The sequence below is a fragment of the Hesperophylax consimilis genome, chromosome 18 (assembly GCF_061612785.1).
Source record: "Hesperophylax consimilis isolate HC1 chromosome 18, BYU_Hcon_1.0, whole genome shotgun sequence".
Taxonomy (NCBI): Eukaryota; Metazoa; Arthropoda; class Insecta; order Trichoptera; family Limnephilidae; genus Hesperophylax; species Hesperophylax consimilis.
Window position 1 is genome coordinate 16,165,948 of NC_142853.1, and position 18,592 is coordinate 16,184,539.

At 34.3% G+C, this 18,592-nt stretch overlaps 1 protein-coding gene across 5 annotated transcripts in view; it reads left to right on the forward strand.

The window, feature by feature from the left end:
• sdt (MAGUK p55 family member stardust) overlaps window positions 1-18,592 on the forward strand; it is a 258,609-nt gene that overhangs the window by 89,294 nt on the left and 150,723 nt on the right. For all 5 annotated transcript variants that reach the window (XM_089642614.1, XM_089642618.1, XM_089642615.1 and 2 more), the window contains one exon: window positions 4,848-5,440. In XM_089642614.1, coding sequence (XP_089498740.1) covers window positions 4,848-5,440 — 593 coding nt within the window. The remainder of the gene's footprint in view (window positions 1-4,847; window positions 5,441-18,592) is intronic.

Sequence of the window (18,592 nt, forward strand, 5' to 3'; positions counted from 1 at the left end):
TCATCTGAAACGTCAATCGACTCTCGGCGTTTCCACACGTCTATTAATGGTGCCAATACACAGACAAACTAGTTTGGAATCAAGATATTTCAGTTACATTATTTGCTGGTTTTAAGCTAGCAGTCCACAATGGAGTGCTGGTACCTACCCCGATGTATGGTAGTGAGGCATGGAGCTGGCAGAGGAAATATGCTGAATGCTGAAGAAATGAGATCAATGAGTGGTAAAACCATGTGTGATCGTCATGTTTGATCGTGATTTTAAAATATATGGTAAGATATTACTTTTATGTACTTCTACACCAAACTCACGAGCTAGTTCTCTTCATTGGTGTAGAATTACTAAAAAAAGTTATTCGCTATTTTCTTCTTTTGCCATTTACTATGTATTTTTCTAACAATATTATAAAAGCTTTATAATTTAAAATTTATTAATTGAGAAAATCCTTTTTTCGAAATAAACAAAAATAAAAAAATATAACTGAAAGTAACTGAAAATAGTTTGAAATGTAATATAGTGGCGCATATCTAAACGTAATTTCCTACTCTCATGAATTAACGAGCGGTTCGTAATTGATAAGTTAATTGCATGCATTATAAATTAAACAAAGTAACATTCTCACTGTTCGACTGTGGCCCACAATCATCATAAATTGGTAAACTTTAAACGGAGTACAAAACCGCACGTTTTTAATCTATTCACTATTATCGATGTCTTCCTTTTTGAGTTTATTTATTGATTTTATAAATACTCTTTTTTTCGAATGTTTGTATGTCAGAAGGTATGGACGTTAAAAAAATTAAGTTTTACCCTTGTTAATCAACTACCTTCTCTGTTTCTTTGTGTTCCTCTGTATTTAGGTTACTTTATTTTAATACTGTTGTGAAGATAGTTAGGATTTAACCGAAACTACATGTTTGACGTAATATATAAATTCTAATAAAGTGGTAAAAACAAAATATTTTTTTGATTTAAGATTGAACTAAAAAATCAGTTCTATATTCCGTTCGGTAACCGTTCAGGAACGAATAACAACAACGAATTTGAACTTTGGATCATTTTTTAGCCTGTGTGATCGCTTGAAGATAGTAATAATTATTATCTTCACGGGCATAGTGCAATTGCATTATGCCCGTATTTCAACAATTATTGTTCATGTAATTGCACTTTGCCCATCGTGCAATAAAGATACAGTTTCAATCATAATGTTAGCACGACTATTGTTAGGTTACCTGGGAAAAGGCTTTGACTTTTAAGATCGAATCTCTAAATATAGAAAAATCTTCAAAAAAAATTTTTTTTGTAAAAACTGCTCTAAGGTAGGTAGGTACTCATTAATGCAATTATGACAGAATACATCAGAAAGCTAATTAAAAGTGCCTTGCGAAATATTTTAATTTTTGGTTCTAGGACATTTGGTGCGCGGTCTATCTCTCTTACGCTTGCCTGAAATTGTATATTGCCATCCCATTTGAATGTAATCAAATGTGAAACACAGTTTTGTATGGAAATACAGGCCCGAATTCGGCTTATATTTGAATCACAAAACACGCTCACAAGGAACTTCTCGTGTTATGAATTATAGCATACACAGTACCTATACACTTACATGCACCTCTATTTACATTAAACCTACTGAAGTCCCCAGCGTAGCCCTAACTTTACGTAGAGTTTTTAGAATTCAGACATTAATTTTCCTCTAACTTTGAAAGTCATGTATGTAAAATTCATCTTTAAGGGGTGGAAAAGGGGGTGGGTGTGATTTTTAGAAATATCACGTCGACAGTGACTTTCCTCTTGTTTTTGAGGGTCAAGTATGCAAAATTTCATCAATCTCGGAGTAAAAATGTATATTTGTTTAAATTACACTCCCACACCGAGACAGTTAGTTATATTACATACTCGTATATGGAGACGTTAAAACGTGTAATCATTTTCAATTTTAAATTCGGCAACTGCAATTTAATTATTTTTAATATTATCCATACAAAGTTTGCAGGATTTTTAGACAATCTTCAACATTGTCAACAAAAATTTTCAGCGAAAAAATCGTGTCTATGTATTTTTGCGTTACCGAAATCGAACCTTGTTTAATTGATATAATAATATAAACGCGTAAACCACGACGCTTCGTAGACCTTAATACTATTATATGAGTGGAGTGTGGTTGGGTTCGTACATACGAAATTCTGAATTTGTACAACGGGTTCGAAGGGTTGCGCGCATAATGGTGCAAGTTACGAGCCTCAACCGTCGACTGAAAAACTTCCTGAAATTTATAACGATTTCCTAATATTAGTTTCTGAAAAGTTTCCAAATTTGCGGAGGTCTAACTCGCGGAGTTTCCGTGTTTTCCGCACTGGAAGTGAACGATACGCCTACTCCCTACCTCTATCTGAAACCTTGGGATAATTAAGGATATAAATTATTTACAAAGTTAAACAAGATTGCAAAACGAAGTTAGATTTTTATGGGACAGTTTAAGCAGCCTTAGTGGATACTGGTTAGATGTTTACCCCGAGGTGGTACAACCACACACTTCGACAGGGGTCTTAAATGAGGTACTCCAACAAGTAGAACAGCGAGGGACTACAACGAGGGACTAAAACGAGTAGAATTTCTAGGGACTACAAAGAGTAGAAAAACGAGGGACTACAACGAGTAGAATAACAAAGATATATAACGAGTATAACAACAAGGGACTACAACGTGTAGAGAAACGAGGTACTACAATGAGTAAAAAAACGAGGGACTACAACGTGTAGAAAAACGAGAGACTACAGCGTTTAGAAAAACGAGGGACTACAACAAGTAGAATAACGAGGGACTACAACGAGTAAAACAACAAGGTATTACAAATTACAACGGTATACTTATTCAATTATTACACCGAGTTACAGACTATGCTAGTAACTTTAAAAATAATAGTACAGGATGTGTTTGCCTTCATTTCACCTTTTAGAGTTTCATAAAACATGGCGGCTTTAACACCGTCCAAGAATGCTAATTTATTTTAGCTCAAAATCTTTAAAAAAATTGTTATCGGATTTTTTTTAAAGATTTTAATAATAATCTCCGGAACAAAAACACGCTTGATTAAGTCACCTTACTTTAAAAAAAGAGTTGCTAAGAAAATAAATATCTGCCAAACTGAGAAAACCTGTAGTAAACCAAAGTTTGAATGTTTCGCGTTACAAAATAACTGATCATATTTTAGGTATCAAATTTCACAATTCCATTTCTGTAATTTGACTCCAAATGCAACATACAACTTCTCACTTCAAATTGTATTGCAAATGGTAAAAATTGTTAATGTCAAACAGAGTTGGGGCAATTTTTACTATCTCCAGTCCTAATGAGTCTTGATTGACAAATCGTGATGTTCACGTTGCTAATGGCTTCGTCATTTTGACAACCCGCTGTTGTGTGGACAAAATAGCAGAGACTAAAAATAATGTTGTGGAGTTCTGTAATTAAACTGAGAATTAATTGAAAAATAGCTGTAGTTTGAGGCACAAACGCGACTTCATGACTTCACGGAAGTTTTTTTCTTTATTTATATGCACATAATACTCAAGTTCTACCTGATTATAATATGTAAAAAGATGTTTCAGAAGATTATATTACCCTTGTATAGTGTTAAAAAATTACTTTTTTGTGAAAGGGGTGGGGACCCACAAATAAATGATTTTTTTTAAAATTGTGAAACCGCACAAGAGTTTCAACTTCTTTCAACCGTCTGGAGCCAGTAAGACAGTGAGTGTAAGACAGTATGTTGTGGGGCTGAAAGTACTGAGAAGGGGAAGGAGATGGGGAGGAGGAAGGTGGGGCAGTTCTTGGATATTCAGAACTGGTCACCAAACACGGCCAAAGCCGTTTCAAGCAATTCAGAATGGTGGTTTTACGCCAGGGCGATACTGAGAGTATCTTCCATTCTGGAACGTGCCGCAAGAATACTACATATTATAGTATGTGAAATAACACAAATTAATCAAATAAAAATTTCTTGCGCACGCCGGGATTTAAACCCACGACCTCCAGCTTGCTAATCGAGAGCCTTACCCCTCGACCACGGAGGCCGTCAAATGAACTAAATATGAACAAAAAATTCTTCAGACGATCTTATTACTTGCAGTCTTTTCATATATCTTTATTCGTAATTTTGTTCATACATGGCTTTACGATATTTTCTAATATTAGACTTCGACTTATACTTAAAGTCTTTTCATTCACTTTTGTATGCATACTCGTATGTATTACTCATGGTAATGTATTTGACAAACCACAAGACGCCCCTTACTTAGTTCCACCGCCCGCGTGCACCTCGCACATAAAGATGCGTCCCTCCTGATGCCAAAGTAACCAGTACCCAAAATAATATGTATCAATATAATTTTAGGCTAAAATCTGTTTGTTCGATGAAGTAGTTCGGCGAGCAAACAGCAATGCGGCCGCGACAAAAGACTGAATCCAACCGAATGATTAATGCAAAGACAAAGGGTGAATAAACAGCCAACCATTGTGCACATTGTTTGTGGTTCGACTGGATTGTGAAATGATTAATAATTGTCATTCTTTTAGGCATAACTAAAAGTATTTTGATGGCGAGCTAATGAGAGGATTTACGCAATAGTATCAGACTGTGTTGGTGATTTTGAGTCGATCTAATGACTTCCGAGGGTAATTAGGATTTTGGAAATGAACAACAAACTCATCAGTCAGCTTTGGGTCGTGACCTGTGCGCTTTTATACGTTATGCGGAGAGAAACGGATAATAAACATTTTAATGAAAATTAAAAATGACTACTGAAGTAACTGTTATTTCAATTTTATTTATATTCTTTCAGCTAAACCAAGCCTCTGGATCAGTCCCATCCGCCGTAACCGAGAGACAGCAGAGGGTACTGGAAGGCATCATAGCCAACTCCCCCATCTACGTGACCTCGATAGGCAACAACGGGGAGTCCGTGCCAGCGTCCCTCGCGTCCCCCACCCATACCACCTCCACGTACGCGCCCATCCCCAACGGGCACCCGCAGCAGACGGAGGCTGTGACCACCGTTGCCATCTCCACGCAGAGATCTCCCAAAATCCCGCACAAACCCCACGAGATCAAAGTGAACCATATCGACGCCATCAGCATAGACAGCAACAAGAACGAGAACAGAATCATAGTGACAACCCCTAGCGTGCATATAGCCCCGGTGAGGCCCGTGGCCAGTGCGGTGAGCAACTGCGCGTTAGTGGCGGAAGGTGCCAGTGTGGAAGTGACAGCGGTGAACAGTGAAACAGTGAACAGTGTCTGTGTCGGTGTTGTTGGAGGTGTTGGTGATGCGTGCCACTCGCCTCTGACCAACGGCAGGACTGAGAAACTGCTCGGAGAACAGCCGGAGAACAGGAGGACGAGTTGCGCAGAACTCTTCGTAGGAACTGATACAAGGTGAGTCCTTTTCATATATATGCGTATATAGAACCATCATCCATATTGGTACAAATACTTATCGATTCCTGGTTGAATTCTAAATAAAAATGAAAGCACTCTTGATTTTTTGCTTAAAGTTTTAGTCTTTCTGATCTTCGCCCAGGATTTAACCCTTTGCGGATATGTAGATTTGAGTTAGTATAAACATTTTTGATTGTTTTTACAATGCTGAACTGAATCTATTTGGATTTGAATGTTTATGAATTCGACAGACAGAGCAGAATACAGAGCGTCCGGAGGTAAAGTGCGCTAACTTCGGAAGGTGATTCTACGTGATGGTAGAAGTAAAAAATATGATTAACTTTTTTCGAAATTCCAGTATTTATTTTCCCATACAATTTTTTTTTCCATACAAGAATATTAATTTTCCCTTACAAACAATTCAACTTTTTTAACTAAAAACCACCCTAAAACATCAAAATTTCAAAAAAGGTTTTTTTTTACTTCTAGAAACATGTAGAATTGCTCCCCCCTTCCCAAAGTAAACACACTTTACCTCCGGATCTAATCTTACTAATCTTCAGAAACCAAAATTATCACCAACCAATTAAAGCCATAATAATATTTTCAAAAGACCGACACATTTTATACGATGACTGTTTGTTTGTACTCCTTTCAATTTTCTTCGTTTAATATTTCTTAAAAACAGCACAAAGACACGAAAAATTATAATTCCATTGAAATTCCACCGAAATCAGTATCGAATTAGAAAAGTTTCAAGTAGTTTCAGAGTCTCGCAGAAAACCGCATAGTTCTTTAAGCTGGTTTTCAGGGAGGAAGACGGCTTTAATCCGGCTAAGGGTAGTAATAAAAGGGTGGTGGGCGAGAGTTGTACGGCTCCAGAGTGCGATCAATCAGGCTGTATGGCGGATGTGCCTCACGCGACGTTTGCTCCTAATTTTCCGCTCCGTTCCCGCCAAGTCTTGTCCATAACATCCCCAAACCACTCCCATCCGGAGGAAACCACCCTCTACCTTCAATGGAATTTAGTACAGATCAGAAAGGAATGAGTTGCCTTTGTAAATAGTAATGGAGACAGAGCAGATAGTAAATTCAAAAAATCTGTATTTTACTGAAGCTACATTGATTCATTGATTGTTGTTATTATAGCCGAAAGTATTATTTTATCATTGCATTTTTATTATTCATTGAATAATGTTTTAACACACCTATTTATAATTATATTATTATTATAAATACTTATGGGTGTGTTTCAACCTCATTCAATATTGGAAAAAAAACTCACAGTATCACCCTAGAGAAGGATACTTGGTGAAAAAAACTACGAAACATTGAAGTGATTTTGCGTATAATACCCTGGCGCTTTCCGTCTAGAACAACTTCAATTAAAGCTGCCTTAGTCCTATACGCGTATGTAAGGGAGCTCTTATCGGTATTTTGTAGGATAAAAATACCTACTCAAGGGATCGTCTGAATTCTTGACACATCAGTATCAATGAAAGGGGAAATCCTGTACTAAGCAATCGATAGTATCTCATCCAAACCACAGACATATGAATATATTCAAACCCATTCTGAAATCAATAAACAATCAGTGGCAAAAAATATTCTTATTAATGTTGATAACTCGTGGCAGTCAAACCCACTACCTTCTGTCACATAGTCAAAGGTATATACGAACACATATAAATCTACCCTGGCGGCAGATAATACCTTTTCTTACGTTTTTTTACGGAAGCTGTGTAGAAGATATTACAGTGAGATTTCGCAACAATTTCATAGATGGCGGTTAAATTATTAATTGCACCATGCTTAAGATTACTTTTATATTTTGCCACCAGTCGCGCTGTAGAGCTAATTTCGTCTACATTTTTCAAATAGAACCTTTTCTAAATTTTAATGTAGATATCTACTTTTGGTTTAGGTATTTTAATATTGATTTTGGAATAGAAAAGTATTAATATTCAGGTTAATTAGTTCGCCTTTGAGAACGACTCACATTATCTCACAGAAATCTTCCGTATAGTCATGGTGAGAAATATAATTTAAACGGTGTTAGAAAGAGAAAACACCACGCTATATATTAAAATCATCAGAAGAATTTAAAAGTACACCCCTATGAAACCAAGGATTTCGAACGCAATTTGAAAAAAAATGGTGAGACTTCATGAATTTCTTATGAATTATTTTTAAAATTCATATAAAGATATTTTTATATATTTATTTCATTTACATATTCATATATTCATTGTTTCACAAATAAAAAAAGTGAGGTAACAGAAACGTTTGAAATACATTTGTCTAATAAAATGCGTGTACTTTTATAAATATTTTTTCGTGTTTTTAGTAGTTTTACTAACAAAAAAGTTATTTTTATTGTTTGCATTAAAAATAATTTAATTAAAAAAAATATATGTTAATTTCTAATAATAATATTTGAATTACGCAATTGCCTTTATGAGATTCGTATACACTCCATACTTGGACAACACCTTCCATAGCTTTTTCCTGTCCACTCGGTCGTATGCTTCTTGTAGATCTACAAAGGCACATAAAATTTTATGGTTTTTGCCAGAAACTTTTCAGTGAGCATACGCAATGAAAAGATCTGGTCCATGCACACCCTTCCACTCATAAAAGCACCTTGCACATCCCATGTATTATCCTTTGTTTCCATTATTACCATTTCAATCAAAATTCTACTATGTAGCTTGCCAACTTAACTTAGCAGTATATGTATTTACTTAGTAATAAGAAAGATCACTGTAGACATATACTTTATACTTGTACAGCGCCATTGAAGTGATTTTGCACAAAAACGGCGTTATACAAATCAACAAAATATTATTATTATTATGTCTAATCTCGACGGCACCAACCGCATCTGAACATACTGTTCGCTAATGGGTGCAATCATATGCTTATTTATATCTGTGTGAATGGATTTATCTCCGATAAGTGTTTATCTGAAAATAGAGATCTGCATTTTCGCAGAATAAAAATATTACTTTATTAATCCCTCAGGTGTATTTGTTCACTTTTGAGAACAGCTCATACAGGGTGTATCGGCACTAACCCGACAAACTTTAACCAGCTATTCCTTAGCACATTTGGAGTAAAAAATGTTATGTGCACTTTGCTGTCCGGTAACGTTTTTTTTTAATAAAAAATTAATTAAACATATTTTCACCACATGTCACCACTGTTTTATCCTTTGTCAAAATTTGAAAGCAACATCGCAACTCTCGCGTGTTGCTGCGAACGAAGCCCGTATTACATAATCCAGTACCAGAAAAGAAATATTTTATTTAACAATAATGATTATTCACATTTTTCGTATGCGAATCACTGATTGTCTTCTTGTATTGTACACATCAGTTTTATTTTTGTATCTAAATTGTTTCACCTCTGGAATGCTTTGGTTTCACCTCTTACGCGTTTCACGTATTAAATAGTCTAATTTTGAAACTAAGAAACTAATTAGTAGATTTCCTGAATTTATAATCGAAGTCCAATAATTCTGAGCACTTTTAAAAACAATTTTCCTCACTTAGGTACTTATCAATAATAATAATTGGATTATTTGAACAGCGCCGTTGTTTTTTAAATCACCGTAAGTGCTCTGTCAAAATGTTACTTGCTAGGCTATCCTACAACGTATATTTTTTAATAAATTTAGTTATTTACAACTTCGCGGAATGTGATTTATGAATATTATTGCTTATGTTAAAAGCCTTCCAGAATTACCGGAATATAACGAGCAGCTTGACACACTTAAGTTTATTTCCACTAATTTGAAGGTACAAAGAATGTATAGTTTTAAAAACAATCCCGATGAATCAAAAAACGGTTCATATAAAACTGCTGCGCAACACACTGAGACAAAGGAAAGCACTCACACAAACGTCATGACTGCATTGGATTGACCACCTGCAAATGAATGCTGCCAGATTGCTAATTTATTTAAACAATAATTATTAAATTTTATTTAAAATATCGCAATTTTTTTAAAAAATCGACAATAAATTACAACTATAATTTAAAAAAAATATTCTTAACCCCACGCTTTTTCGTAATTGATTAATTAATTCAGAATTTAAACGTTGCTTGAAATGACTAGCCGTATTTGGTGACCAGATCTGAATATCCAGGTTCAGAATTTAAACGTTGCTTGAAATGACTAGCCGTATTTGGTGACCAGATCTGAATATCCAGGTTTAGAATTTAAACGTTGCTTGAAATGACTAGCCGTATTTGGTGACCAGATCTGAATATCCAGGTTCAGAATTTAAACGTTGCTTGAAATGACTAGCCGTATTTGGTGACCAGATCTGAATATCCAGGTTTAGAATTTAAACGTTGCTTGAAATGACTAGCCGTATTTGGTGACCAGATCTGAATATCCAGGTTCAGAATTTAAACGTTGCTTGAAATGACTAGCCGTATTTGGTGACCAGATCTGAATATCCAGGTTTAGAATTTAAACGTTACTTGAAATGACTAGCCGTATTTGGTGACCAGATCTGAATATCCAGGTTCAGAATTTAAACGTTGCTTGAAATGACTAGCCGTATTTGGTGACCAGATCTGAATATCCAGGTTTAGAATTTAAACGTTGCTTGAAATGACTAGCCGTATTTGGTGACCAGATCTGAATATCCAGGTACTTCCTCACCTTCCACTCCTTCCCTTAGCCATAAAACTTACCCCAATTCAACATAAAAATTGTTTAAATTATCGGATGTAATGAAATGCATAATAATTAGACCCCAAAATACTTAATTATTCAGGGAAATAAACCCCTGAGTCATCAGTTGGAAATACCAACGACATTAAGTGAAATTAACAATGCAATAATCCTATTATTGCATTGTTTAAAATTTCACTTAATTATTAGCATTAGCAAATAATATTGGGATTAGCAAATAATAATTTACGACAATTTACTCGGAAATCAATAAAGCCAGAATAATAAAAAAAGAAAGTTATCACTTACGTCGTCTGTAAGTGGCTTTACCAAAGTTTGATAATGCCGTCAGAAGGTGAAACAGCTGTCACGCGTAATAATAATTACAACTAGCAGAACTTGTTTATAAACACACTGTTTTTATAAATTTTTTAATAAGACTGTTAAAATAAAAAAAATCTCTAAATTGAAATGGAGTTCTACAAACTAAACTTAAAATCAAATAAATTTATTGCGAAGGTTCAAAGTACTGTACTGTAATATTATATTAAATAATTTTTACGTGTTTAATTATTGTTTAAAGTCAGATTAAAGCGATTAAAAAACCCACCTGGCAATTCTTATTCGAGTTTCGTTGTTTTTACGTATTGGCGCGCTTACAAGCATCAGTCGTCTCATTTTTAACCATTAATATTTAGTGTGTAGGAAAGAGAGAAGACGCTTTTCGACACACTTGTCGAAAAACTTGTTGAATGCCGACGGGCATACTCTTCTACAGATTTTATTAAATATTGATATGTAGGTAATATTGATGTGTAAATGAATGACATTGTGAGAATTTTACCAATAAATAATAAATGAAAATGCGGACATGTAGTTTATGTTAATTTTTTTATTGGAGCATTTGTTCGAAGTGACTACCATTATTTTCGATGCAAGCGTGTAGTCTTGTTATATTTTGATTATTTAAGTTTGCAGGATTTGCTTTAATTTCTGCAGCGGCTTCCATCACTCGTTCGAGCAGTTGCTCTCTTGAGGCTATTGGCTTAGCATACACTTTTTCCTTGAGAGCCCCCCACAGGTAGTAATCCAGGGGGGTCAGGTCGGGTGATCTTGGTGGCCAAGCAATGGCCGGACTTCCACGGCCTATCCAACGACCAGGAAACTCGACATCCAAGTAGTTCCGCACGGCAATCGAATAGTGTGGTGGGGCTCCATCGTGCTGGAACCACATTCTCCGTAGTAATTCGAGGTTCACATCTTCCAGAATCTCGCCCAGTTGCACTTGTAAGAACTCCAAATACATCGGTCCATTTAGTCTGGGAGGCAACTCGATTGGACCGAGTATTTGATTTCCCAGGATTCCTGCCCACATGTTGATGGAAAATCTGTCCTGGCTCGACGACTCCCGAACAAGCTTGGGGTTTTGTTCAGCCCAATGGTGCAAGTTGTGCACATTTAGCACTCCTGTTTTAGTGAACTGTGCTTCGTCGGTAAACAATATGTTTTTCATGAAGTCTGCATCTCTTATGACATTATGCAGCATTCTTCTGCAGTACACGACTCTGGAAAAGTGGTCATTCTCCATGAGGCCTTGGCAGCGCCTATAGTGAAAAGGTTTGAGCCCGTGCTTCTTCAGAACTCTCCATACCGCCATGTGTTCCCTGTGTCCTATCATCAGAGCGACCCGACGCACGGACAGCGTGGGGTCTTCGGTAATTAAGTTCAGGATTCTCTCCTCAACTGCCACAGGAACGATGTTGTGTCCTCCGCCGGCGCCTTCAATCCGTCCGATGCCACAGTCACGCAATTGTTGATACATCTGAAACAAAACAACAAATAACAACTGCTTTTATTATTCAGCTCAGTAATAATGTCAAATAAACAATCGCGGGCTTTTTCACTCATTTTATTTTTAAAGAACACTTATTTTAGGCACATATCAGAAAACTTACGTTTTCTCTTCATTTATTTCATTTTTTTATAGTAAAATGTATAACAAAGTGTTTTAAATTATAATTTTCTTAACTAGGTACGGTTGATATCTTGGATTCACAGGGGTGAAATTGAATTCAAGTAATTTAAATAATCCCATGGTGAGAAAGGGAGTGAATTCAATTGCAGTGAATGATGCATTTATTAGAGATTAAAATTAATTAACTTTTTAAAACGCCGTTTAGTGACCACTGAACACAAATCACCTAAAGTACAATTTACATTTTTAAAGTTGGTGGCCCCTTGTTATGTTTTTAATGTTCCCAGTTTAAATTTCAAAAGCGCTTTTTGGCATTATCAATGAATGTAAATAGTTTCAATAAACAATTGATAGGGTACAAACCTGGACAAAGGTAGCATGGTGTGGGACGCGTCTTCCAGGAAACCTCATGCGATACTCCCTTACGGCTGCTCGTGAATTTCCATTGCAAAATCCATAAACAAAAACAATATCTGCTTGCTCGGCAGGTGGATAATTGAGGGGCATATTTCAACAGTAAAAACTTAGATAACAAAACAAAAACGAAACTAGAAACTTGATGACATGCGAACTCCCAAAACAGCACTGACCACTGATACGAGACGGGGTGGCGGGAACCACACGGGACTTGAGACAGAATATGTGTGAAAGAGATGACAGTAGCGCGGCGTTGCCAATTATTTTACCCCTATACTGTGGGCAGTAGCGGAGTGTGGAAATTTTATTTATTTTTTGTTTTTAAAAGAAAAAAAATGTTACCGGACAGCAAAGTGTACATAACATTTTTTACTCCAAATGTGCTAAGGAATAGCTGGTTAAAGTTTGTCGGGTTAGTGCCGATACACCCTGTATAGTTTCATAGAAATTTCGTTGTGTCTCCCTTACTCTCATGGTTAGAAATGTGATCTAAACAGTATAAGAAAGAGATACAGCATGTTTTATCTTCAAATCTAGAAGTTATCTACAAAAGAATTTAAATATACTTTATAAGATTCCGCAAATTAAGAAAAAATCACGAAACTTCTTAAATTTTTTACTAATCATTATTTTACAAAACCCCAAAAAATGAGGTTACCGCAATGTTTATAATACATTTGACTAATAAAATTAATGTACTAATTAATTTTATTTCCGTGTTTCGACGAAAAAATATAAGGTAAGCCATTTTAGAAAACTTTTTATGTTTGCATTCAAAATTTGAATACATATTTACAAAATTATACGTTTATTTACAATAATAAAATATTAATTAAAATGTTAATAAACGTATTTGTATTGGACACTTACGACAGTGACATCGATTGTAAAATGCCGGTTTCCTCTCGGTGGTACCTTGGGGAAGGATTTGCAATGAAACACAACTTGGCGAAAGTCGTCGGACAACTGACTGATTGGGCCAGTTGTTTGCATATTTATTGGGTTAAAATTCAACAGTTTCTAAACGTGTTAATGTGCAGCAATTATTCTTATCTCTAAACAGGATGCATGAGAGCATTAAGGAACCAAGAAAAATAACCAAATTTTAATTACTACGGTTAAATCCCATTTGACAAATGATACGTGTCCGGTGATAAGCCTAATAAAGGATTCGGCATCGTAAAATGTGTGATAACAGATAAATATTAATTTCCTTAATTATTTCAATAATTATTAAGGTACATCCACCTGCTGTGCGTTACAGTATATAAGGTGAAGCTTAAAGCTAAATCACTATTTAGATTAATCTTTATAACGAATTGGTGTACATTATGAATACCAAAAAATACACTTTAGATAAATTAAAGGTTTTCGTATCGTTTCGCTTCAGTAGAATACAAATAAAATTAAAAAATTACTCAGTAAAAAATATAAATGTAAAGTGCTAAAAAAATATAAGTTTGTCAATAGAAATGTATGAACGCATAAAGGACACAACTTAAAAAAAACCGTGTTATAGCTAAGATTATATGTGACAGTTTCGTTTGATTAACTTTTTTTGCTTTCTTATAAAATTATTTACACAGTAAATAAAAACTAGTTTTGTGCTTGAAATCGAAAGTTTCGAGACTCCGTTTCTCAAGCGATTTTAATGCCTATTACCTACAATATAAGGTATACCAAGAATATACACATTTTTGGCTTGTAGCTTCCTCTTAATAATATTATAGACAGAGGACGAGGTTTCAACGTAACTGTCAGCGCTACGATAATAAAATGAATGACACATTCTTAGTCGAGATTGTCAACCTAATGATATTTTTTTTATTTAACATTGCGTTTGCTCAGTTCTAATTGGCGAAAGCGGTCAATGTTTATGTGTATTTATAAAATTACTCCGCACTTTGTTTCACCGCATTTGAAGCAGTTTTCTGAGAACCCATTGACTTAATGGAAACATTATGGGTTCCTACTGAAAGCATTACCATTGTTTCAGGTCAGAGTTTTATGACGTGTTACAATTTATTTACGGAAGCGAAATACAAAAGGCAGGTTACAGAGACAAAGGATGCAAATTAAAAATAACAGTCACATACATATTTACAAAGTTAACACAAAACTTAATAAAAAAATAATATATTATCTTGACGAACAACGTGGAACTTTCTTCAATCATGGAAGCTTCAATCTGAAATTCAGTAGGTACCCAACTACATTTCCTTTATGAGCTATGGAGTTATGAAATATTCATTTAACTTTAATAAGATAATTAGTTCTGTGAACAGTAGATCTCGCGTCCAAAAAGTATGTTTCTGATTTTCTTTTATTTAATAAATCAAAAACAATTTTTTGTCTAAATCATAATATTTGTAAGTAGGGACTTAAATTAAATAAAGGAGCACACTTATTTATAAATATTGTTCATTTTAATTTTTTAAATGAGGAATTATACAATTTACAAAGAAATATCAATGACAAATCTTTTTTCAAACTTTCTTCAGGCCGGTAGATACTAGGTACCATAATATTGATTATTCCGATATGACTGCTTGTTGTAGGAACCACGATCGTGCGAACTCTAGCGGGATGAAGAGGTAGTATCCAACATGGCCAACGTCTTGAACCGGAACGTAAAAATCAGATTAACAGACAGTTGAAATGTCAAATGGTCGAGTTAAAACAGGACTTTGCTATGCTCAATCAACAAGACGCTAAATTATCGGCCAATGTTTTTGAATTGTTCAAAGTTAGTTATAATAGTTATGGAAAAATGCACAGGTCTGCATATATGCTTATAACGGTGATATGATAATTCATCACATCTTAAAAAAGTTATATAAAGTCATGGAAAGTGATGAAACAAAAAATTTATTTACTGGGTTAAGTAGGTTAGTTAAAATTTTTTTTTTCGTCGTTTCTAATGACTTTATATTACTTTTTGTTGAATTGTCGATGTGTTGATTTATCATGGAACCGCTTATACCATAGGGTTTGCAAAAATGTTACCATGCCCTTCAAATATTCGATTGTTTGACAAACGTATCGATAATAAATATACTTGTACAATAATGTTTTTTGAGTTTTTGAATTTTGAAAAGTAACTAAAAGAGCTCTCATAAAATTTTATAATGTTTTAAAAATTATGATTTACCTAAATTTCCGTGAATAAATCACCCCTGAAGTTTAGATATGAGTACGCGGTTTACCTATATGGCGATACTATTTATCAATCATAATTAGTTTAGCTTTCACAATAAATACTTGAAGATAACTATTACATAAAATGGGGGCATTGCGAAACGATATTACACCGCAGCCCGAGCTGTGATCAGTCCCATTATTTTAATGCCTTCCCAACAATGCCGTCGGGCTATAAATCTGCATAATGCATACGGGGGGAGGAGGCGGTGTGGGCGCCATGCCCGAGACTGATTATCCATTCAGCCGCGGCAATGGTACGAGGAAGGAATCGGTTTCAATAAATAATACATCTATGTGCATTATGTGCAATTGGAAATTGATCGATATTTCCAAGGTTTCGCAGAGCTTATCAGGGACATATTTAGAACCTGTAGAACAAGCCAGAAATTGTGGTGCGGACCCTACTGGGGGTCTGGGGGATAATTATTATCCCAGTAAAACGAGGGGCTAGACAAAACTGAAATTATTGAAAATTTTTAAGGCAACAACGCGATTGGTTAATATTGCATTGAACTTTTGAATTGAATCTATCCTTTAAAATAAGAACAAGTTGAGATTAGTGTCTGTTCCAAAATATGTACAAAAATGAGAATCCTATTGGTAAAAATAATTTAAAATAAAATGTATAGAAAGGAAATTTTATAACGTACAAGAATAAAACAATTGAATTAATATATACACGAAAAAACTTACTGATATAAAATATTGTTAATTTATTAAAAATCTAGTCAAATTTTTCGTTTTCCTGTTAAAAACGAGACGGGATGCATATAAAGAATGATTTGACAAATTTCATAAGAAACTTTCAGTAAAGCACGAACATATTATGGAAGTTGGAACACGAGTTCTTCAAGCTAGTAATATTTTCGCATCTCGTCCATTGTATTTATTCGGGCTAGGGTACCTGCGTGAACACATTTTCAGATATATTCTGAATGACTAATCTTTTATTGTAGAAAGCAATCACTTTGTGGTTTGACATATTTAATAAAATAAAATACTTTTTTGTTTTAAAACCACGATATTTATTAATTTAAGAACCGACCGGTTTCGCTTTACTTAAGCATCATCAGGGTACAAATTAATACTACTCTGATCACCACTATTAATACTAGTATTAATTTGTACCCTGATGATGCTTAAGTAAAGCGAAACCGGTCGGTTCTTAAATTAATAAATATCGTGGTTTTAAAACAAAAAAGTATTTTATTTTATTAGACTAATCTTTTACTAAGAAATGGTCATGCAGTCACATTTTGAACTAATTTCTCCGTACAATACATACATCATTATGTAAAACACCCAGTGAGGCTCACATCTGATAGTATTATTGTCCTAGCGTCTGGACGATGTAGGCCCTCTGATTGGTCAAATTTAAATTGTTTGTTTCGGTTAAATTCCGCTAACTTCAAAATTATGACCCGATTTAATACTAAAATAGGATCCGCAGATTTCTTCAAAAGCATCTTTTCTGCTCAAATAATTTTTAGATAATATCGAAGAAAATATGTTTTAGAAAGTTCACAATGCATTGGATTAATTACATTACAGTAAAAATTATCCACAATTACGTTTTATATATTTGACGTCTGTCAAGAATCAGACATTCCAGGGTTCCTTAAAAATGTCAATCCCTCCTTTACCGGCCGCTGGAGTAGTTTTGCTATTGGCCGACAGAGCGCATAAGAGCGATATACAAATACGTACAATTTCATTTATTCAAACAACGGTAATTATTTACGTGAAACTACAGTTTTAATACGCATTTACAAATAAAACAAACATTTGATTCAACTTAATGACAATAAACAACAAGTCTTTGCATGTACGATTTTGAAAAATATTGATATTTAATATTATTTACGTAAATAATAATTTCGCACTATTTGACAGAACACCGACATGAAGTTAACAATACGCGGAAGTATAGGCACTGCCAACCCAATAAAATAACATGAAAGACAATCGGAAGATAGAAACGCTTCGTTGATTGTAAAATTAGCCAACAAATCTCTAATCTGACATGTACTTATATGTTTAATAAAACAATCATTTTGCCAGGTATATAATATATATTATATTAAGGTATTATTCGGAATCGCTGGACATAATTCTTCGGATTTACCTTAATTAATATAAAAGGAATCTGAATGCATTTGGGAATTTTTTAATTTTAGCATTTTAATTTTTAATTACGTAAAATTAAAATTCGCTTTCGTTGTATTGGATGACAGCCGGAATAATTTCTATTGATGATATTTTCTTTTTTTGGTATTCCTGATATGAGTGGCTAGAATTTTTACAATTTACTCTATGCAAATACTAGGTAGGTGGTACTATTTTAGCCAAGCTCGAAAAATAAAATAAAGGTATTTTGGTTTCTTTTACAAGTAAGGAAATATTTAAAAAAAAGTTTATTATAGGTTAGGATAGGTTAGGTTAGGTTATGCTAGGTTAGGTTAGGTTAGGTTGGATTAGTTTAGTTCAAGTTAGTTTATAGGTTAGGTTAGATTAAGTTGGATTATTATAGGTTAGGATTAGTCAGGTTATGTTAGGTTAGGTAACGTTAGTTAGGTTATTACGGGTTAGGTTAGGTTGGGTTATTATAGGTTAGGTTGGATTTTTATAGGTTAGGCTGGATTATTGTAGGTTAGGTTAGGTTATTATAGGTGAGGTTAAATAAAATAATAATGATAATAATAGCGAAATAAATCATTTGTGTTTTTTTAAGTAGGCACTATTTTGCCGGAATATTGTATTACATTATAACTTTTTAATTTGCGTTTTTCAATTGTCTCTAGCCGTTCATTTCAGGAATACCGACAAAAGAAAATGTTATCAACATAAATTATTCAGGCTGTCATCCCAT